Consider the following 22539-nt stretch of genomic DNA (forward strand, 5'->3'; position numbering starts at 1 on the left):
CACTTATATATACATGTTATATATTCATAATAATAAATTGATTGAACTTTGCTTGAATGATCAATTTATTTGCAATTCTTTTTAGCTTTTTTCGGGAGTATTAAAAAATAAAATAGAAATATATATGGAGTTATTTGAATATTTTAGGCCAAATTCCTAATTCCAAGGTTCGAAAATACATTGATGATGCTAATTATTTAGATCACCTGGGGTAGTGTAGAAAATGAACTGGGAGAGCAAAGCAGAATCAGTAGCTTGACAACTTGATGATCCTGAGGTACCTGCGATCATAGAACACATGAACTAAGCCGGGGGTTGATCCGGCGGAAACCCCTCCGACGCTCAAGTCAGACGTTCTGATAGTAGAAATAGTCCAGATAATACGTATTGTAGTATTGCTCAGTTAATAGGACGTACCTTATGGAATGAGTTCAAATGTGTATTTATAGCTTAGTTGAGATTGTCGGGCCCAAACCTTGCTTGAAGGTGATTCGGCCTCGGTGATAGTGGTCTTCGATATTGGACTCGTGACCCAGTAGATAAATAATTTGTATGCCCATTGGGTTGAGCCAATTAGACATATCATACATAAAAGTGGAATGTTTAATGAGAAAAAATAGGGGGAAAAATGTGATATATGGTCGAAAGATAAATAATAAGTTAAAAGAAAAATAGAAGTTATAGTTAAAAGTAGTTATATTTAAAACCAAGACTCTAATTTCCATAGATATATGTAAGAAAGAGAGCATTGCAATCAACCAATCGATAATCGAAAGATTATAAGAGACGAACAAATTTTGGTGTGTGGTTGGTGCTCTTAATATAAACACCCTCATTCATCATTCCTCAAACTTATTTCTCTCTTCAGTTTTTCTGCCTTCGATTATTTTCTCGAAGAAATTTTACCATTTCTCCATCTCATCAGGTATTCTTCAATCAATCTACTTTCCCCTTTTCTTTTATGTACATTTTCAGCATTTGTTTATACTAATTATAGCTATGCGTTGACGATCTCCATAATTCTCCGAACGGTTTTTTTTTTTTTTCTTTGAGAATTGACCGATTAATTCTTCGTGAAATTTTGATTAGTCTAGGTTTCTTGATTTTTTTAAGCATGGTATCGAAGGTGAAAACTTTTTCTTGTTATTCCCTTTTGTTTTTACAACATTACGTTTGACGAACATGATCAATATTTGTCTCTGGAAATTGGTGATTATGTGCATGCCTTTCCACAATGTAACTAATCTTTTGTCCCTTACAAAAATCGAACCAATTTTTTTTATTTTTTTTTAATTTATTGTGGATGTTTGTATAACAAATTCAATGAATGTGCACTGTCAGGGTTGATTTTTTTTTTTTTTTTTAATTTATTGTTGGTTTTGTACATTGGTTTGAATTGGCGCATATGTAACGTACGCTATTTCATTATTAGTATTAATCATGATCGATAATTGTTAAATCAGTAAGCAGATTCTGTTTTTCTTCGTTCGCAGTCTTGGTTACTTTCGTCAAACTCACACAGCCAATTTTCATGTCTGATCTTGACACTCAAATCCCTAGCCCCTTCGGTAAGCCTAGTGAATCGATCGACGTATCCCATTTTTATTCAAAAAAAAAAAATAAAAAAAATAAGCACTTAAATTTTTCGCAATTTATCTTGGTTGTAACAACAGATCCTTTTGCCGAGGCAAAAGCAGAAGACTCGGGTGTCGGTTCAAAAGAATATGTACATATACGCATACAGCAGCGTAATGGTCGGAAAAGCCTGACAACCGTACAAGGTTTGAAGAAAGAGTTCAGCTACACTAAAATTCTCAAAGACCTTAAGAAAGAGTTTTGCTGTAATGGTACTGTTGTTCAGGACTCCGAGCTTGGCCAGGTCAGCATTCTACACTTCTCGAAATTCCGATTTTCGTTCTATGTTTATATATAATTAGTAACGACCTAGCTCGTTTCATTATATAGGTTATACAACTCCAAGGTGATCAGAGGAAGAATGTTTCGACATTTCTCGTTCAGGCAGGTATTGTGAAGAAAGACCACATCAAGATTCACGGTTTCTAAATTATCATCGACACTCTGCCTCGGTACTTGCGTTGCTCAAGATTTTCCGAAAATGTTAATATTTTTCCTTTTCTTTATATATAAATTTTATTTAAGAGCGTGCTTACGTTTTTGTGTATCGTGTATTTCGCGTCCGTATATATATGTGTGCTTAGTGCTGTAAAAATACATTTTTATGGTGGTTTAAGAAAATAGTTGAGATATATTTGAATTTCTGTTAAACTTGTGATCAGAACAAAATTAACAATCACACATGATGTGATTTTTCATTTGAAAAAAAATTAATTAAATGCCGTGCATTTCATTACAACCAAACCAGTAATAAAGTGACACGTCATAATTCACAAGGATAAGCTAAGGTAGTTGTTGTATCAAGTCATTTTTTTTAACTGTCCTTTTTTGTATTTCAATCAATGGTCCCTCCAGATATCAAAGCTAATGTAGTACTTATATATAGTTTACGTGTCACGTTTAAAGTTTCTTAAAATTAGTAAGAATTAATTGGGAGATGCATGTGGATGTGGCTTATCTAAATAAAAATAAATAAATAAATAAAATTAATATTGTGAGAATGTGACTTATTTTTGCATTTAAAAGGACAACTTTGATTTGCCCCACTGACCAATTAAATTCAGTACCAATCGCTAGTAAAAATGACAGCCAAATAGATAATCCTGCAGTGTAAAATAAAGTAAAAAATTAAAATAAAAAATAAAATTAATTGGGCAATTTGTCGGCACCCTATCTATATATAATAGTGTAGTCTCTGCAGTTTGTAATAATACTAAACAAGTGTGTGAAAACTGGTGGTGTGAGAAAATAGTCCTTAAAATGGCCAGCTCAGAAAACTCTTCTTCAGATGATTATTTTTCCACTTCTCAAGGTAATAAATAACTAGCTTTCTATTTTTGCTATAACTTGCTATTTCTTAAACCTGCTTCTTAAGAAACTTTGAGTTGCAGAAGTCAACAGGAAAGAATCCGAGGTTGAAATCGAGTTCTCGGAAGACGAGGAATCGCTGATAATTAGGATGTATAAGCTCGTCGGGGACAGGTAATTAATATAATCGATCACCTTCTTCACACAGTTCTCGTTTCTTTCTTTGAATTTTAAGTTTAAGTCGTATATATTTTTGCATAACAGATGGTCTTTAATTGCTGGAAGAATTCCGGGAAGAAATGCTGACCAAATCAAGAAATACTGGATATCGCGACGATATCCCACCTCTGCTTTTCGGAAATAAAACATATGTATCTACCGTTAGAACTGTAGTATTTCAAACATCTGCTGCCTAAGGATGTATTCTAGTATTATTAGTATGTCTGTAACTAAGATCAGTGATATCAGTCGGAATAATGTTATTTATAGCCCGTGATTTGTTACCGATTCGTAAAATCGAAGTGTTATGCTGCTCGTTGATCAAGTTATAATGTAATATAATTCGAGAAACTATGGTTGAAAATAATTCCCATGCAAAACTGGTATTTAATGTGCAAGAAAGAAATAAGAGGACGAGAAAATAAGATGATTTCTGTACACATATTTATTTCCATGCCAGACCGACACGGCGTTTACAAGTCAAAAAGTTTTATTTAATGAAATGAGATATGCACACTCTTGACATGTTTTTGAAACAGACGGCGCATACTATATAAATTTAGAAAGGTCAGCAAATCAAAATCGACATAAAATCGAGTTTCTTTCAAGTGGCCTGGTCCCAGCACAGACCAAACAGCTGTGTTCGTCTGTACAACGTAAGTGTAATACATTTCACAGCACGATAACTGCCGGATAAATCTTGGTGAGCAAATAACTGTATAAAATTTCGTCTACTGAGCATAAGAGCATTCTTGTTACATGCAGTTTAAGATACAAATTAAGGATGACATCAACTAGGAGAGCTTTTCCGAGGTTTGTCTGAAGGAATCAAATCTGTCATACATTGCTCTGTTTGTAGAACTCGGTGTCGAGTACTTGCTTCCCGCACATTGCACAAACTCCTGCATTCACAAAAGTACATCAGAAAACTCGGCAATAATGCTTTCGTTCATCAAAACATTACATCAAAACGGAACGAAAAAAAACACGAAAAAAAAAGAAACTACCTTTACTGTAAGCACATGTATGGCAGTATTTGCCATCTTGATGTACTTGCTGCTTACAGATTATACATTTGGTTTGTCCGTAAGGTTTCCATCTGCAAAGCAACAGATTTCAAATTACTTATTAGATACAAGGCATAGCACATATCAAATTTATAACAAGAACATCATTCACAAATAAAGAAATTACTAAGAGAAACCACTCGGGAATTCGACACTAAAATACCCACTAGGGGACACCCGGAAACCCAATCATATTATTTACAGCATAAATGGATAAGAAATACAAAAAAAAAAAAAAAAACGTCTTTATGAAAAACCAAACAGAAGGGAAATCATAATATAAAATAAAATACGAGCTTTCTACAAAGAGTCGGTCTAGTATCGAAGCAATGGACAAAGTGAAAAACTAATAATAGAAACAACTGCAGCTACGAATTTACGGAAAATTCAAGCTATCCCAATTTCTTTCCTAGGGCATAAACAACAACAAACAACATAAACATTCACAGACATGTAAACAAAATTGGCCCAAATGCCCAAATTAAAGATCAAATCAATTGCCCAAAAGGGAAGAAAAACAACAAAATACTTGTAATTTCAATTTTGCACCTCATAAAACTAAGTTTGCATCTCGCAATCTACATGCATGATTATGAACCTCAAACCTATAAATAATTAATTATTCAATAAATGATAAAAGGAAAAAGAAGGTTCTTTCTCCCTCAGTATAATTACAAGCAGAGAAAAAGGGGGAGATTTACGGACCTATTTTTCTTGGAGAGGAGTTTGTTCTCGTTGATCTTACGGCCACCGCCTTCGGTGGTGTTGTGGGCCCCATCCTTCCACTTGTCCGGCACTATCACCTTCGCAAGCTTCTTCTCACCTATAAATCAACATCAAAATTACTTACGAATTTCCACAAAAACCCTAACTACATAATTCACAATTATCCATCACAAAATAGTTGAATTCGGATCACGTAGATTGGATCTTACACTTTTCGCAAACCATTGTGAAGCTGTAATTTTTTCCGATTGACGACAAAAGGAACCTCCAATCTCAGGAACTAGCGATGGATTTTTACTTTTTTTTTTTTTAAGCGGATATTTCTATTGTTGCCTGATTTCCTACTGATTGCTGGAGAACATGAATGCGAATAGACTAATGTACCCTTCATGAGACGGTTTTATCTTTACCCTTTTTTTTTTTAATAATAAATAAAAATTAATAACGATGTGGAAATAAAATTAAATTATAAATCAAATTGGGCTGGGCTTCTAATTACATCTCCCACTTTTGTAGGATTAATAATTGGGCTCTTATATTAACAAAAACAAACTATGTGGTCACCAGCCCAAGTATTTGGTGTAAATGCTTAATTACACTTTTGGCCCCTATACTTGTCATCTAAAATAATTTTTGTCCTCAAATTTTTAAATTCACGAATTTAGCCCTCTAAATGTGGTAAGATTCAGGACTAATTTTATGAACTTAGAAGTTTGAGTACTAAAATCGTTTTAGGTGGCAAGTATATGGATCAAAACTATAATTATCCCATGTCAATGAGCTTAGCCATATGTACGGCCAAAGGAAAATATCATTTTTTTTTTTGATAAGACAAAGGAAAATATCATAATTTCTAATATTTTGTAACAAAAAATAAACAAATTTAGAATTGAGTGACAAACATATGTTTACATAATAATAACAACTTATAACTTCATTTTTGCCAATAATAACAATAGTATTTAGCACATATCATACTACTTTTCTAGTCTTAGTAATATATTTCAAGAATTTGCAAGTTATTTTGGCATATTTTATTCAAATGTTCTTTTTAGGCGTAAAATTTCCACGACATTGCAATGGAACTGAAACGATCTATAAATGGGGTGTACATAATTTCAATAAATAATCAAGAAATGCATGAATAGTAAAGAAATATAGATCTCATATGCAATAGTAATTAAAGACTACTAATAAGTAATTACATTCAAGCCCATGGGCTGAGCCAACACTCTTCAGGCAACTTAGGAAACCTCTGAGTATCTTTGCAGTAATCATATATAACGAGGTTCCTCTGCACCCAAGCATAATCCAGCTTCTGATCTTCCGACAAGTGCCACGCCTTGTACTGGTCCCACCAGTTATCCGCCGTCGTCGCCACGCACGCCGGGTACGGATCCTCCCACTGACACGCGTCCACGTTGAACTCTTTGTACGACGATACAAACGGAGCCTTTTTCCAGTCCGTCTTCTCCACCCCGCCCCTCGTCGCCCAGTCGTCGGCGTTCCATATGCTCGAGAACAAGTACATTGGTTTCTCACTCGGGAAGAAATTGTTCGTGTAGTTTGCGTTCTTGAATACCCTAATCGGCACTTGATCCACAAAGAACCTAAAAACACAAAAAAAGTTATAAATAATTAATTAGCTTAGACGAAATTGACTAATTCGGTACACTATTTCGAGGGCGAGAAGTCGTTACACTATTTGATGCGTGTTCCAAAGAATGGAGTAGGTGTGGAAATCCTCGGTCGGGTCGAACCATAACACGTGTCTCATTTCACGGTTACCAGTTCCGTTCTTGTAGATGTTTGTTTGTAGGAGGTAAGGCTGCCCTGTTCTGTTACCCAAGAACTCGATGTCGAGCTCGTCTCTCTCCGGCCCCGCTGCATTCTCCGAACACATCTACACATTTCAAGTGAAAAAGATTGCATTTTTATTACATATACGGGAACATCTGATTTGGTGCCATATGAATTGAATATCAAGACTTACGTAATAAGCGGTGACAACTCCGGCGGAATCGCCCCCGACGAGTTTGAGTTTCATGCTAAACCACCCGTATCGGTATCTCTGTCTTGTCATAAACCCGCATCCGGCTTGTTTGTCGAGAGAGAGGTACCAAATCTGGCCATCTTCGGAAGTTTTGAAATGGGTTTCCGGGCAGCTTTTGCTGAAATTATCATCAAATGTACCTTTTAATTCCCCTGCCTTTGAACATGTAATAAGTACAGCTAGAACTAAAGTTGTGAGTAAAACACTAACAAAGAGATTTGCCCTTTTCTCCATTTTTTTCCTAAGGAAAAAAATAAAGACAAGCTTTAATTACTCTCTCTCTCTCACACTATAAGTTCTTGCTAGTTTCTTTTCAAGTGACAGTTTAACAAGTGGAACTTATAATTAAGAAACTGTTAGTTAGTGTGTGTGTGTGTGTGATTGGTGATTTGGGTGGAAATTCCAGGCTGCTATTTCAATTGTTGCAGGAATATAAAAATTAGGGATGGGTCCAACATGTCGCATGAAAGAACGTGACCACATTTGATTTGGTCTTATATAATTAATCAGAAAAAAAAAGTTTCTTGGTATTTGACAACTGGAATTGGTGGACACAGACACACTAGATCTACATCGGTAGTTTAAATGTTCACTTTGCAGTAAAGTTCTTGCAATTAAAAAAAAAAGAGGCAACTTTAGAATAAGATTAGCATGGTCAATAGCTTAGATTAAGGGATTTATTATCTTTTGACTTTCTTGTTTGGATGCTGTCACTATATTTTTATATTTGTGTGAATTTTTTGGGGGTTGTGCTTTAGAGTTTTTAGCCATAAAAGTATAGTGGAATTGTATTGGTTGGGAGAAGAGCTGCTGGAGGAAAGGGATCCACCAAACCAAACATGCCATTGTCAGTTACATTAACCAAAAAGATAAGAAAATATGAAAAATCATATTATTATTTTGGTCTACAATTCGAGAAAACATGTAGTAATGTTTTTAACATAGTCACATAACTATGTTTGGAGTTGTGTCTTGTTCTTGAGGGAATATGACTTTATTGTGCTACTTCTCTAGTACCGAGTGCTCACTGGCTTTGTTGGAATCGTAGCTAGAAAGGGGGGGATTAAATAATATACTTCTTTGGAAGTTAATTTTGAATAGAGTGGCAATCAATGTTTTAACATTTTTTTTCAATTTGTTTTGGCATATATATTTTATATTAGTTGGGACTTGGGAGATTATGGATTAAATTATCTTGTAAAACTTCACGTGGCATACAGCTGAAAATCACGTGCCAAAGGTGTCGGTGGGTAACCAAAATTTACTGATTTTCTAGTTGATTAATAGTAAATTAATATAAATATATAATAACAATGAATTTCATTTCAACAAAGACAGTTTGGCCGAGTGGTCTAAGGCGCCAGATTTAGGCTCTGGTCCGAAAGGGCGTGGGTTCAAATCCCACAGCTGTCAATTTTTTATTATTTTATTTTTTTAATTGAAATTCACACTTTCTATATATTTTTATTTTTATTTTTCTAATTGAAATTCACAACCCTATCATCATCACCTTAAGAAATTTATATTTTTAATTGAAATTCACACTTTCTATATATTTTTATTATTATTTTTCTAATATTAATTTTTTTTTAAATTGAAATTCACAACCCTATCATCATCACCTTAAGAAACCATTGCTCCATATATTATCAAAACAAAACCACAAGTATTATGAATCATTCAAATTCTATCTTCCTCGCGCTTTTAAAGTTGTGAAAATTAAACCCCACTTTCTCTCATCTTTTCTCCTCACATATATATAATATATATTTCCAACTACTTTCTTTTTTATTTTCCATATACATATATATTTATTTTCCATTAATTAACTAAATATAATGGCAGCCATGGCTACAACCCTCACCTCCTCCTCCCTCTCAAAAACCCAATTCTTCGACGCCAACAAATCCTCCTTCCATGGCTCCCCCGTGTCCACACGCGCCGCCGCCCATCCCATCAAATCCGGCCCCCAGTCAAACCTCTCAATCACCATGTCCACCACTCCGTACAATCTGGACAGCTTCAACTTCCAGCCGATTAAAGAATCCATCGTCGCCCGCGAAATGACCAGGCGATACATGACCGACATGATAACCTACGCCGACACCGACGTTGTCGTCGTCGGCGCCGGATCCGCCGGCCTCTCCTGCGCCTACGAGCTCAGCAAGAACCCCGACATCAACATCGCCATCATCGAGCAGTCCGTCAGCCCCGGCGGCGGCGCGTGGCTGGGAGGCCAGCTGTTCTCCGCCATGGTCGTCCGCAAACCCGCCCACAAGTTCCTCGACGAGCTGGAAATCGAGTACGACGAGCAGGACAACTACGTGGTGATCAAGCACGCCGCCCTGTTCACCTCGACGATCATGAGCAAGCTCCTGGCCAAGCCGAACGTCAAGCTGTTCAACGCCGTCGCTGCCGAGGATCTGATCGTCAAGGGAGGGAGGGTCGCCGGAGTGGTCACCAACTGGGCCCTGGTGGCACAGAACCACCACACGCAGTCGTGCATGGACCCGAACGTGATGGAGGCGAAAATAGTGGTGAGCTCGTGCGGCCACGACGGACCATTCGGCGCCACCGGAGTGAAGCGGCTGAGGAGCATCGGAATGATCGAGAGCGTCCCCGGAATGAAGGCCCTCGACATGAACACCGCCGAGGACGCCATTGTTAGGCTCACCAGGGAGATTGTGCCTGGAATGATCGTCACCGGCATGGAAGTTGCTGAAATCGACGGTTCACCAAGAATGGTACGGTATATATTCAAATAAATAAATAAATTAAAAAAATCCATTAATTAATTAATTAATCTGGTTCAAAATTGAAGTAATTAATTTTTTTGTTTTGATGAAATAATAACAGGGGCCAACATTTGGAGCGATGATGATTTCGGGACAGAAAGCGGCGCATTTGGCGTTGAGGGCATTGGGGCTGCCAAATGCTTTAGATGGTTCTTACGCCGGCGGAGTCGAAACTGCTCAGCCGGAATTCATCCTCGCCTCCGCGGATTCCGATGTGTCCGTAGATGCTTAATTAAATTGGGGGGACGACTAGTGAAACTATATATATTGCTTGATAAATAAACAGAAAAGTAAAAATGATTCAATTCTGTTATATTTGAGAGATTGGTATAAAATAATAAAATATGCATGGTTGTTAGTTGTAGATATGTGGAGATGGTGTTTGGCTTCAAATGCTATTATCTTCTCTAATTAGTACTCGTATAGATTTTTTATAAATTTACCATGGTATTAAATTAAGGGTTTTTATTTTTTAATAATATAACTACACATTTTCTAAATGTAATAATTTATTTGAAGTTCTAAAAGTATGGGAGTGAAGATATAAGCTGGTGGGCTTGTGTTGTTGGACTAACTTCTGGGCTAAAAAATGTTGGCATGCATAACAAACGAGGTCACCCTTGGGCTAAATTCTTTTTTTGCCAAATTACAGACACCTTTCTGAGGTAAGACCAAATTATGAAATAATTTTTCTTCTTTGAATAATTACAATAACTTCCATCAACTATGTATATTACAAAACAACCCCTCATTTAGTAGGTAAAGTTGCCTCCGTAAGAATGAACGTGTAAGACAATACATAGTTGACGGCAAGTTGCAATTATCCAAACATTTAGTGGATTGTTGTAATTTGCCATTCTTTTTGTTCATCTTCGCATATTGTAGATAAATTAGGGCCAATGTGAAATTTGGATTATATTTCAGAATTAAAAATCAATATGTCATCTTTGCAAGTAAATGCGCAATTAGTTGTAAGTGGTGAAAATCCAATTATACAAATTAAATATTTCGCATTTAAAAAACAATGAAACTAACTGTCTTAATAATTAAGAAATTCATATATCTCTTGATTATATCTCTTGATTTAATAAATAATAATTAAGAAATTCATATATTGTGCATGAGTCAAAGATAGCTTTGTGACAAGATTTCGTGTATTAGCAAAAATAAGAACATAACTAGAAGGTGCACATTTCAATAATTAGATATATGTACGGGTTATAGAATTCAATTAAGACAATACAAATCACGCATGTCAAAAAATCAAATATGAAAATGTACCTACACTGACTATATTTACTAGCCACGTTATAATCTCGATAAATTAATAACTCCGTTTAAATAATAATTTTTCGGTTCTAACTCGATTAAAACATTCTAAATTATTAGTTTGATAATTTATTTTTTTGCTAAATTAATAAATTTTTGTATTAATTTGTAGAGTTTAAACAATTAACCTACTAAATTGTGGTTATCTCACAATATTTAGTAGTATATCTTCTTCACTAAATATATCATTTTTTCATCAATAAACTTTATGGTAATAGCCATTAAAAATTTACGTAATCAAAAAATATAAGCAATCCGACTATTTTTACCAAATAAATCAAATGATGTATTCTTGTAACTAGGGTCCCTTATTTATAAATTATAATTACAACAATTTTTTTCTACTTACCAAAAGGAAATAAAATTACTTATCAGAAAAAAATAAAAAGTAAAATAGGCCACTTTATTACAGTAATCGACCCTTCCCACCAACTTACACGTTTGCCCTAATTCACAAATATTTTTGGGGACAACATTTTTAATAATTATCCATTTTGCCCCTGTGGACTCATTTCTTAACCTTCACTTCTCTATATATATTCAGTACAATTCCCTTGATACTTACACAAATCATAAACAAGAGTAAAACACACACACACACACACACACACACACACACACACACACACACACACACACACACACACACACACACACACTTTTGTGAGCAAAATAGTGTGCCATTTTTGTGAGAAAAAAAATTAAAAAATATATACATATCGTTTTTCAGAAGTAAAAGTCGAAAATGGAAAGTGGAGGACGAAGCTCAAACCAACCCGAAAAAAACACCACAAGGGCGACCACATCTGGTAAAAGTTGCACAAAAGTTTTTTTTCGTACCATTGTATTTCTCTCATATATATGTATCTCTTTATTAACATGCAATAAAAAAATGATTTTTACTTCTTGGATCTTTGATGTTTGGCATGTTAAATTGAAAAACAAAATGGTAACATTTCATTTCCATGATACTGTTTTTAAATTTAAATACGAGTGGCGCGTAAATTTGAAGTGAAAAGATTTATTTTGTCGCTTCCGCGCGTCATTCTATTGCGATTTAGATCACGTTCGACACGTAACTAATTGATCTATGATACTTTTTATTTTATTTTTTCACCGTCACGCGACACGCGTTAATTGTTTTTAGTTTTGCTCACATACTTAAATTAATCATTAATATTCAAATTTTGTTTTTTTTTTTTTTTTCTTTTTCACATTATCTTAGATCTCATTTTTTTGTTTTTTCAACTTCGATCCAATTCTTTTTTTTTTTTAATTTTTTTTATAAATCTTCATATATCCTTGTAATTTTTATTTTTTTAAACTGGTTAAAGTTTATTTTCCTTTTTACATATTTTGTTCGCAATTAATTAATTACTACTTGGCTCTTTGTACATGATGAAAGAAATAGAAGATGGTCACAAAACGTGATCCAACACTATTTAATTTACAGTTGGTCATAGTAATTAATACAATTAGCCGAAACTTTATTTTAAAAAATCATTTATTAGCCAAAACCAGTACATGGATATAAATATTAATGGAGTTTTCAGCCTTACTGCTGGTAAAATAAATTTAATTATACGACCAAGTTTGAACTTTTAGTCCCGTTGAATTTATTATAATTTGTGAAAACTTTTGATTTTTGGTATATATTATGAAATATTATCACATATAACTTATATGCGTATATATATAATTAATGTAGAAATTTACACATGATGCAGAATCAAATGCATTACTACAATGCAGAATTAATTAATATAATTTTTTTTGGTTTTCTTTTTGAATAGTCAATTACATAAATACGTGTTGAGATTATTAGTAATTTATTACAAGGGATTAAGGGATAAGAACCGCATTAAATCTCTTAATAAATTTCATCCTAATCCCCTCAAAAATTTAAAGCAAATTGCCTTTTTTTGCTTTATATAATTCAGCCTGGTTGTAAGTTTTCTTCTCCATAAATCTCAGGCATAGTCATCCAAGAGGGCGGCGGCGCACCCGCAGCCACCAACGCCGCCGCCGGCAACGTAAATCCGCCGGAGCCAGCCAGGCGAGTGACCAACCACTACGCTCCGTTAGCCAACATCACCCGCATCATGCGGCGGGGCCTTCCGCCCAACGCGAAAATCGGAGAGGAGTCGAAGGAGATTATGCAGGATTGCGTCACTGAATTCATCAGCTTCATCACCGATGAAGCAAACGAGCGGTGCCAGGGGGAGTACCGGAAAATGATCACGGCGGACGACTTGCTCGCCGCCATGGTGGCACTCGGGTTCGACAACTACGTGGGTCCCTTGACCCTATATCTGAACAAATACCGAGCCGCCGCCCAAGAACTGGAGCGTGGCGGCCCCTCCACGAGTCACCAGGCGCGTGCGGTTGAAAACGCTCCTCCGCCGTCCCCACCGCCGCCGGTCGCTGCAGCTGCCGAGGTCGCGGTGGACAGCGACGAATATATCGGGCTGACGGAATTTCTGAATGAATGCATATTCGGCAGCCGTCAGAATCAGGGTGGTGGTGGTGGAGAAGGGTCCTCCAGTGGCGTGTAGTTTTTCCATGCATGCAGCTCTTCAACTGGAGTTTTATTTTTATTATTATTTATTTTCAAAGAATAATTAATTTACGAATTTTCTTTTTTAACTTAGAAGGAATATTGGTAGAAATTAATGTTCTGCTATTTGGTATTTCAGATTTGGTAATTATTTTTCATGTAATATTATATCCAACATTTTTTTTAATTACATATCACCTGTCATTATAGAATTATAATGAACAATCAGTGGCGAGTCCAGGAATTTGGTACATGGTGGGCTTCAATTTTCGGGGGTTCGGGGGCAGCGCCCCCGAGATTTTTTAGGATTTTTGAAAATAGGAAAAGGAGAAACGAAAAAAAAAAAGAAAAAATAAAAACAAATTTTAGAGTTTGTTTTGCATTAATTTGGATTTTGGGTGGGCTAATTAATAAAATTTGGGATTTTTTTGCATTAATCTAAATTTTGGGTGGGCTAATTAATAAAATATAGGACTTCTTTTGCATTTATTGAAATTTTGGGTGGGCTAATTAATAAATTTGGATGGGCTAAATAAATATCCATGAAAATACACAACATTTTCAAAATTGAAGACTTAAAAGTGGGGTAAATTTGTGTACTTAATAGTAAGTTAGGGTCCATTTAGCGTCGACTGAAAATACAGGGGTCAAAGAAGAATTTATCCTTTTTTAGAAATCGTCAAACTACAGAATGACGTTTTTACTACACACATGTTCAGTCGTTCCCCTTTCGCCGGCCGCTTCGTATTCCTATCCCGCATCACCAACAAATGCTCGGAAATCAACGGCCCGGAGATCCGGCCGACCCAAATTACTTCACAACTTCAGGAAGAAACCCGACCCGAAATTGGAGGATCCGAATCAATCAAACCCAGCTTGTTTCACAGGCCTCCACAGTTCTCCTGCAACGACACTCCAAATTATGGGCTCCGCTTCTCAAACCCCTCAAGTTTTCCTCCAATTTTACTCCTTCCCTCTTTCACCAAATCTTGAACAGAATCGAAACCCACCCCAAAATATGTTTTAGTTTCTTCAATTGGGCTCAGAAAACCCTCGATTTCAAGCCTGATATCGGCGACCGGTGCCGGATTATCCGGATACTGTTAGGGTCGGAGCTTTCTGTACTTGGAAACCCCATCTTAGATTCAATTGTTCAAGATTACCCACCTGCCAAGATTTTCCCTCTATTGATTCAATCGCGCAAAGCTGTTGATTTTCAGAATATTTCCCCGGTAATGAACTCCGTCGTCGAATGTTATTGCAGCAAACAAATGTATTTGCAAAGTTTGGAGGTTTATCATATGGCTAAAGATTATAGGATTGGATTGAGTGTAGATTCTTGTAACACATTGCTCAATTTGTTGGGTGACAAAAATGAGCTAAAATTAGCTTGGTGCTATTACGCTTCGATTATTCGAAATGGGGTTTCGGGTAATCGGTTTACGTGGTCTTCAATTGCTAGAATTTTACATAAAGATGGAAAATTCGAAAGAATTTCAAAGGTGTTCGATGTGGGAATATTTACACCCGAGATGTTCGATTTGATTATTGATGGTCATAGCAAAAGAGGGGATTTCGAAGCTGCTTTCGATTATCTAAATAGAATGTGCAGTAAAGAAATCGGGCCGAGTTTCAGTACTTACAGCTCGATACTCAACGGGGCTTGTAAACATCAAGATGGAGAAATCATTGAAAATATGCTGTCTTTAATGGTAGAGAAGGGGCATATTGCAGAAACTCCCGTTTGTGATTACGATTCGATCGTTAAGGAACTTTGTGATGAGGGAAAAACATTTGCTGTGGATCTCTTTTCGGAAAGGGCTTATGAGGCGAAGATTGAACTGCAGCACGGTACATATGAGTGTATGCTCATGGCATTATTATCCGAGGAAGCTAGATTAGAAGATGCGATTAAGTTATACAAAATCGTTCGTGAAAAGAATATTTTACTAAGTGAGAGTTGTTACAGTGAGTTTGTAGTGATTCTTTGCAAAGAGAATCCATCACGGGAGATAACCAATTTGTTAGTGGATATAACGAAACAAGGGTTCTTTTTTCAGCCGAAAGAACTTTCCGGATACATTAGCAAACAGTGTGCCGAAGGTCGATGGAGAGAAGCAGATGAAATCTTTAATGCAGTTCTGAATAAAAGGTTTTTGCTCGATTCAACGTGTTGTGGCTCTATTGTGAAACGTCACTGTTCAAGCGGGCAAATTGGTAAAGCGATTGTGGTTCATAATAAGTTAGAGGAGTTGAAGGGTAGTTTAGACATTGCAGCGTACAATAAATTTATTGCGGCGTTGTTCAGAGATAACAGAGCTGAAGAAACCATCAAGGTGTTCGATTATATGAAAGCGTGCAAAATTTTCGACGGTGAGAGTTTTTCGCACATGATAAGTGGTCTGTGTCGTGTGAAGGAATTGAGGAAAGCAATGAGATTTCACGATGAAATGCTGGAATTGGGGCTTAAACCCGATCGAAAAACGTACAAGAGGTTAATTTCGGGTTTCGGGTGAATCGAATGTGCGGAGTTTGTTGTCGTGATGTTTGTGTCGATTTTGGGCGGTGAAGAAAGTGGTTGATTTGATTTCAAAATTTTCGATAGAGTTTGTAAGTGATTGTTAGTTTAAGGGGATAAATGTAGTTTTTTCAAATAAAAGGGGGATTTTTGTAATATTAACATATCTTAGGGGGTTATTTGTAATTTTTATTTTCTATTTATTTTTCATTTATTTTTTATTCAGGAGCAATTTAGACATTTCATACCTTCTGTTAGGTTTTTGTAGCTATTTGAGGGGATAATTGTTACTATTTTGCAAAAAAGAGGGGATTCTCGTAATTTAGGTATACCTCTGGGGTTACTTGTAATTTACCAAAGAAATATCTAACTGAAGATTATGCACAACATTATGTAAAAAAAAAATTACTAAATATAATTTAATCGAGTTAAAATAAAAATAAAAATCACGAACTAACAACATTTCTAAAACTAAATACAGTGCACTGACAAGTAATCTGTAGCATATCTTATCCATTTCTGCCATAAAATATTCGAAGAAAATTAAGTAATTAATTCGAGATACGAATCATACCATAAAATATTCAAAGAAAATTAATTAATTAATTCGAGATACGAATCATAATCAGCTGTTTGAAGGCGACCAACAAATTCTATTTCCAGTAATATGAAATATTATGAGTGCTGCACTGCAAGCAACAACATACCAAAACGTGGTTACAACGAATGAAAATAATCATAAATTAATAAAATTAAATAATTATGTTGGAATATGTCTGAGAAATGGCTCAACTGGCAATTATTGTTTATGAATTATATAATTAGAGGTTACACTTATTTAGGAATAATTGTATAATTGATATGATGATGTAATTTTGGTTCTAGAAATCCCACTTGCAATATTAATAAAATATTTTTTGAAAAAACGGAGCGTTGAGAGTCGAGAGAACGACGTCGTTTTCTAGTTTATGACAGTTGGGATCCGGGTACTATATTGTTGTGTGGAATTATTTATTTCTTTCCTTTGAAAAATCAAATTATGATAGAGAGATGATTTGAACCTTATTTGCGAAAATCACTCCATCTTCGTTATTTCTTTGCAAACACATTACATATAAGTAGGACGGAAATTGAAATGGAATTTTCGAATGCCTGCAACTGCAATCATATCCTGCACCTTATCGCGTGTTTGGTGCCAAGGGGGCTCCGATCTGAGCTCCACCGAATGCATATCTAGTCGTACCGGGTCGAGGGAAGTCGAATGGCCTCCTGTCTGAGTCCCTTGATTGTTTCAAATGATAAGTTGAAAATAATAATAAAAAAAAAAAATTAAAATTTCATTTATATAATCATTTCCAAAAAAATACTAGTTGTATTTGTACGGTTGTAAGCCTAAAAAAAATGCTAGTTGTAAAATTAATAATGGATTAGAAATCTAAGTAATATGTTTAAGGTAGTCCACCTGGGGTTATTAAGAGGTGTATGACCACATAATTAGTGTCATTAGATTCTTAAAACATAGAAATAAAAGATGGCTTCGGTCCCATTTTCTTCCACCAACACTACTTTTAGCCCATTTATTGCCCTGCAAAATAAATATTTAATCCCCCACTCCTTAATTACCTTATGAAAACAATTGACTTTGGTCATTATCTTTTTGCATTTAATTATTAATTATTTATTACTGGTAATAATTTTACAATGACTGTATCGTTGAACTTATGTGAGGTTTTTCTCTGTCCATGTCCTTCAAATCCACCCCCCTCGCCCCCTTTTTTAGGGGAGATTTTCGTGGTTCTCCAGTTCTCTTTCTTCTCTCTCTCTCTCTCTCTCTCTCTTGCTCTTTTCTCTTCATCCATTGTCAATCTAATTCTTGTTTCTCTCTCCTCAAAACCATTCCCAAAATCCAACCTTATCGTCTCTCTCTAACAATGTCACCCCAACCCACCCTTTAATCTTGAAACCTTAAAAAAGCAATCTTTTTTCACCTGTTCTTCACAACTCCAACTCCCTTTTGTGTGTTGTGTTTTGAATTCTTGATTCTTTGTTAATTCTCAGAAGAGCCCTTTTTTCACCTAATTTCAATTTTGTTCGCATGCTTATTGTAGGAAATGTTTACCAACATCTATATGTGAAGATATATAGGAATGGTAAAGAGGAGGAGAGAAGAAGAACAATTAGCTTCTCTTTTGAATCTACTTTCCCCCTTCCTCTTCAATACTCTTCTCTGAAAAGGTAAAAATTATAGTAAAAAAATGTGTTCTTTTGCTTGCCTTTATATATGCTTTTCTTGTACCCCATATCAATTCTTTATTTTGCAAATGTGCCCCCAAAAAAAAAATCCAATCTTTACCTGTTTTGGTGCTGAAAAATCCTTTCTTTTTGCCTTTCTCGGATTCAGAATTCTTACATCAGAAATGATTTGACAATTTTTATGCAGGCAAAGTTTAATTTTTTCCGACAGTTTTTCTTCTGCATTGGGCTTCATATCCCACAATGGGAACTGCAATGAAAGGGATCTACAAAGGGTTCAAATACACGCTTTCTCAATTCTTTGGTAGATCTTTATTCAATTTTGTTTATTTTTCTAGGGTTTGAGCAGAAAATTCAATGATTTATTTAATTTTAATTTTAATTTTTTTTTTTTGTTGTAGTTGTGAAGGAGCGTGAAATGGAGATTGGATTTCCGACAGATGTTAAGCATGTGGCACATATTGGGTGGGATGGCCCCTCTGGGAGTGCCCCCACTTGGGTATGTCTCATTTTTCTCTTCCTTTTTTTCTATTTCTTTAATTTTATTTATTTTTATTCAAATTTTCAGACAATTTTATTATCAGATGAATGAATTCAAGACCGGCCCTGATTTTGCTGCTACTTCAATTGGTAATTCTGGTTCTGCACTTTCTCCATGGTCTTCTCAAGGTTTGTTTTTTCCTCTCTTGATCTTTTTTTTAATAAAAATAATAATACCATAATTAATGCAAAATTTTACTCCATTGTTAATTAACAGTTGCTTTGAAAGAAAAAAAGATTGTTCGATATTATCCGTCACTTAATTTTACACCGACAAGTTAGTATTACTCTATTACCTGAGACAAGAATGTTGAAGAACAGTTAAAGAAGGAATTGGATAACTTTTTGAGTATTTGTACGGTCAAGAACTGTAGAGAGAGAGAGAGAGAGAGAGAGAGAGAGAGAGAGAGAGAGAGAGAGAGAGAGAGAGAGAGAGAGGGGACAGTTGATCCATAGATTTTTTTACATCATGTGCAGATTGAATTAGAGAAAATACAAAAACCTTTGTCACGAGGGCTGCATTTCTGACTTAAAAAAAATATAATATGTCGTATGTGGTGTTTTAATTCAGACATAGTTTTGTGAGGGGAAAGATCATAAGATTCTTTGCCTTAAAAAAGAACAGGAATTTTTTTGGCTCATCTGTCACGAGATGTTTTTTTTGCACATTGTTGTGTGTGTGTGTGTGTGTGTGTGTGAAAATGGGCCTTTTGAAAATGACTGGTGTTTTTTTTTTTTTTGCTCACATGCTGTGAAATGGTGGATTTCTTGGCACTAACCTCAACTCTCTTTTTAACCCTAGAACACCTGAAGTACCAATAAATAATAAATAAATAAATAAAAAGGGAAATAAAAAGTTTTAAATCTACCTAATATTAGGTTATTGAAACAGATTTTGGGGAATCGATGAGGCAGCAATCAGGTTCGGAGATGTTTAACGAACTTCCTCCAATGAAGAAGAAGCAAAAACGGAAGAAGATGAAGTCAGCTTCCTCGCCAAAGTCAAATTCCGGGTCCTCATCAAAGTCTTCGAGAGCATTAAAGTCAAAGGCCAAATTCGTCGAAGGCAATGCTAAACCATCAAACATTGAAGTTGCATAAACAAAAGAATCGAGTATGGGATCAAACGAAGAGTTTAGAACATGTGGTGGAAAACTTCCGTATATTAGTTTAGTTTGGGGGGTTAATTGCATTTAAGTGAAATTCTCGAGGGGTTGCATGCAAAATCTAAGGCGAAAAAAAAGGTACATTCAATCTAGCTAATACGCGAGACGACAGTTATGTGGAGGAAATTAATTTTCTGTCTCTTCTTTATCGTGTTTTTTTTCGGTTTCTCCGTAATCGGAATTACGACGAGGAGAGGGCTTTGTAAAGAGTTGAAAAAGTTCGTTGTGCTGATGCAGAACTACTTATTGGGTTTGGACATAATATAATAGGAGAGACTTTGTATCAACTGTTTGTTTCAGCATCATTTTATTTAATCCTGGTTTTATTCTTTGCAGTGTTATTCAAATTCGGATTCTTCGAAAAAACCATTCGACTATTCGATAGAAACAAGGTTTCGGACAAATGTTTTTTTTTCCCTGCATTGAAATGTACACTAAAAATAGTTTGTTTTTTTACGGAATCGTAAACGAGATCACCTCGTAAACATCCTTCATAAACTTCATCTAATTGCAATTAAGATTCATTAAATAATTTCTACATCAAAAAAAAAAAATTATGAGAAGATCAGTGAAAATATGTTGTATAGTGACACTAATTGTGGTAGTGACTGTATTTGCAGTAATACTAACCCTAGCACTCACAATACTCAAACCCAAACAACCCAAAATCACTACTGAACAAGTCAATTTAGAAAATTTCAACATCATATTCAATCCATTCAGCCTCAATTTCACGCTAGGGCTTGTGGTGAATGTCAACAACCCTAACTACGGCAGCTTTCAGTACGACAATACGACGGCGTATGTGACTTACCGTGATACGCCGGCGGCTGAAGCCCCAATTGAGGAGGACACCATACCGGCTCGAGGGGAGCTTGACGTCAGCACCACGGTGCTGGTGGTTGTGAACAATTTGGTCTCCAATCCTGGTTTTCCGGCGGATATCCTCGCCGGATGCCTGAATTTCACGTCGTTGACCACATTCCACGGCGAGGCGAAGGTGCTGAGACTTTTGAAGATAAAGGCGACCGTGCACAGCACGTGCTACATCTCTGTTTATCTTCAATCCCAGACGTCATCTTTTGTTTGCGCGTCGGAACTCAAATATTAATTAATTTTAATTTTATTTTCGACATAGAATTTAAATTGGGCCTCGATTGTGGGTAGTTTCATTTTGATATGGGCCTGATTTTTGGGCTGTATATTATTGAAATAATAATTTGCTCAGGTAATTTTGGGCTGCTTTTCCTCTCAAGTTAATATTACCCATTCGAAAATGGATTTTAGATGTGGAAAGGGGTTGCAAATGCAATTATGAAAATAATTATAATTTTTTTTTCCCAAAAATTTAAATTATAGTATCGACATTGTTGTTTCTTTTAGGGTAAACTACGGGTACCCCTGAGGTAAGGTCTTTAAATTATAGTATCGATATTGTTGTTTATTTTAGGGTAAACTAGGTTGTCCCTGAGGTAAGGTTAAATTATGAAAACCCCCCTCCTGTTTGGGTAATTACAACCATCCCATCCATCATCAACTACGAATTACTTACACGTCCACCCTTATGGGTGTCGAATTCAATATAAGCTTCTAGATTCTGCTAAATGTTCTCTAGTTTGTACTCGTTTTGCAAAAATGCAGTTTCTGATCCACCACAATATGATATTTACAAGCCGATAGACACATTTTATGATCACCTCGTTCAAAACGTGGAGCTTGAATGGGGTAAAACGGGTACAAACTAGAGATTATTCTACATAATCTAGAAGATTCCACTAAATTTGACGCCGCGAAGGTGAACGTGTAAGAAGATTCATAGTCGTTAATGGGTAGTTGTGATTATCCAAACATGAAGGATTCTTATTTAATTTGATATCACTTCAGGGGTGACCGTAATTTACCTTTATTTTAGAAAAATAAAAAATAAATAGAAAAAACTATTATTAAGCTAGTGACAAATTTCAGCGTAGCTATCAACTGGACGATATAATAAAGATTGAAAAATCCAAAGCATTGTTGTGCAGTTGGGATGTCAAGTATGGTGGAATTAATGCCTTCTATTTTTTTATTATTTTATATATTAAAATTCTATTTATTTTTATTCAATTACCGAAATTAATATTAGGCACTTGTTTGACATGCTCGCATTAATTACTTGTATTTTTATATTTTTTTAAGAAACTAATAAATTTATTTTCCAACGCAATAACAGAATATGCAATGGTCATCGTCTCATCACCATCAATATAATTTCTTAACGCTAATAATAATTATATTAACCCAATTGATAGCTAATAATAATCATTTTCTTTATTGTGATGTAGTATTATATTATGTCATGCAACTGGAAATAGAAGCAATATAAATATTAAT

The 22539-nt window shown here is 35.4% G+C and overlaps 9 protein-coding genes and 1 non-coding gene across 10 annotated transcripts; 8 read left to right on the top strand and 2 right to left on the bottom strand.

Annotated features, from left to right (window-relative positions):
• Nucleotides 1–783: 783 nt before the first annotated feature.
• On the top strand, nt 784–2354 carry LOC105968339 (protein translation factor SUI1 homolog 1). The gene is made up of 4 exons (XM_088811337.1): nt 784–925; nt 1494–1568; nt 1674–1879; nt 1966–2354. Exons 2-4 carry the CDS (start codon nt 1532–1534, stop codon nt 2062–2064), a joined length of 342 nt encoding a protein of 113 aa, XP_088667463.1. The 5' UTR covers nt 784–925; nt 1494–1531; the 3' UTR covers nt 2065–2354.
• A 438-nt stretch (nt 2355–2792) lies between these two features.
• Nucleotides 2793–3542, top strand: LOC105969108 (MYB-like transcription factor ETC1). Its single transcript, XM_012993846.2, has 3 exons — nt 2793–2947; nt 3027–3117; nt 3208–3542. The coding sequence occupies exons 1-3, from the start codon at nt 2896–2898 to the stop codon at nt 3305–3307; spliced, it is 243 nt and encodes an 80-aa protein (XP_012849300.1). The 5' UTR covers nt 2793–2895; the 3' UTR covers nt 3308–3542.
• A 194-nt stretch (nt 3543–3736) lies between these two features.
• LOC105969107 (postsynaptic protein-like protein) lies at nt 3737–5332 on the bottom strand. The gene is made up of 4 exons (XM_012993845.2): nt 5165–5332; nt 4935–5052; nt 4170–4261; nt 3737–4064 (listed from the first exon to the last, which is right to left on the bottom strand). The coding sequence occupies exons 1-4, from the start codon at nt 5178–5180 to the stop codon at nt 4000–4002; spliced, it is 291 nt and encodes a 96-aa protein (XP_012849299.1). The 5' UTR covers nt 5181–5332; the 3' UTR covers nt 3737–3999.
• A 697-nt stretch (nt 5333–6029) lies between these two features.
• LOC105969100 (putative xyloglucan endotransglucosylase/hydrolase protein 8) lies at nt 6030–7481 on the bottom strand. The gene is made up of 3 exons (XM_012993837.2): nt 6949–7481; nt 6656–6858; nt 6030–6565 (listed from the first exon to the last, which is right to left on the bottom strand). The coding sequence occupies exons 1-3, from the start codon at nt 7240–7242 to the stop codon at nt 6163–6165; spliced, it is 900 nt and encodes a 299-aa protein (XP_012849291.2). The 5' UTR covers nt 7243–7481; the 3' UTR covers nt 6030–6162.
• An 860-nt stretch (nt 7482–8341) lies between these two features.
• On the top strand, nt 8342–8421 carry TRNAL-UAG (transfer RNA leucine (anticodon UAG)). The gene has a single exon. It is a non-coding gene; the product is annotated as a tRNA-Leu (tRNA).
• A 238-nt stretch (nt 8422–8659) lies between these two features.
• On the top strand, nt 8660–10169 carry LOC105969071 (thiamine thiazole synthase 2, chloroplastic-like). The gene is made up of 2 exons (XM_088811400.1): nt 8660–9752; nt 9865–10169. The coding sequence occupies exons 1-2, from the start codon at nt 8847–8849 to the stop codon at nt 10033–10035; spliced, it is 1077 nt and encodes a 358-aa protein (XP_088667526.1). The 5' UTR covers nt 8660–8846; the 3' UTR covers nt 10036–10169.
• Nucleotides 10170–13101: 2932 nt separating this feature from the next.
• On the top strand, nt 13102–13857 carry LOC105968338 (transcriptional activator hap3). Its single transcript, XM_012992968.2, has one exon. The coding sequence runs from the start codon at nt 13235–13237 to the stop codon at nt 13685–13687; it is 453 nt and encodes a 150-aa protein (XP_012848422.2). The 5' UTR covers nt 13102–13234; the 3' UTR covers nt 13688–13857.
• Nucleotides 13858–14393: 536 nt separating this feature from the next.
• Nucleotides 14394–16428, top strand: LOC105968337 (Tetratricopeptide repeat (TPR)-like superfamily protein). The gene has a single exon (XM_012992967.2). It carries the CDS (start codon nt 14460–14462, stop codon nt 16203–16205), a length of 1746 nt encoding a protein of 581 aa, XP_012848421.2. The 5' UTR covers nt 14394–14459; the 3' UTR covers nt 16206–16428.
• Nucleotides 16429–17905: 1477 nt separating this feature from the next.
• Nucleotides 17906–20494, top strand: LOC105968994 (CRIB domain-containing protein RIC10). Its single transcript, XM_012993710.2, has 5 exons — nt 17906–18442; nt 18648–18764; nt 18862–18959; nt 19045–19129; nt 19893–20494. The coding sequence occupies exons 2-5, from the start codon at nt 18704–18706 to the stop codon at nt 20099–20101; spliced, it is 453 nt and encodes a 150-aa protein (XP_012849164.1). The 5' UTR covers nt 17906–18442; nt 18648–18703; the 3' UTR covers nt 20102–20494.
• Nucleotides 20495–20578: 84 nt separating this feature from the next.
• LOC105968993 (late embryogenesis abundant protein At1g64065-like) lies at nt 20579–21337 on the top strand. The gene has a single exon (XM_012993708.2). It carries the CDS (start codon nt 20723–20725, stop codon nt 21275–21277), a length of 555 nt encoding a protein of 184 aa, XP_012849162.2. The 5' UTR covers nt 20579–20722; the 3' UTR covers nt 21278–21337.
• Nucleotides 21338–22539: the final 1202 nt, after the last annotated feature.

This window comes from Erythranthe guttata, chromosome 13, assembly GCF_056151865.1.
Source record: "Erythranthe guttata isolate IM_541 chromosome 13, IM_541, whole genome shotgun sequence".
In the NCBI taxonomy this organism is placed as follows: domain Eukaryota; kingdom Viridiplantae; phylum Streptophyta; class Magnoliopsida; order Lamiales; family Phrymaceae; genus Erythranthe; species Erythranthe guttata.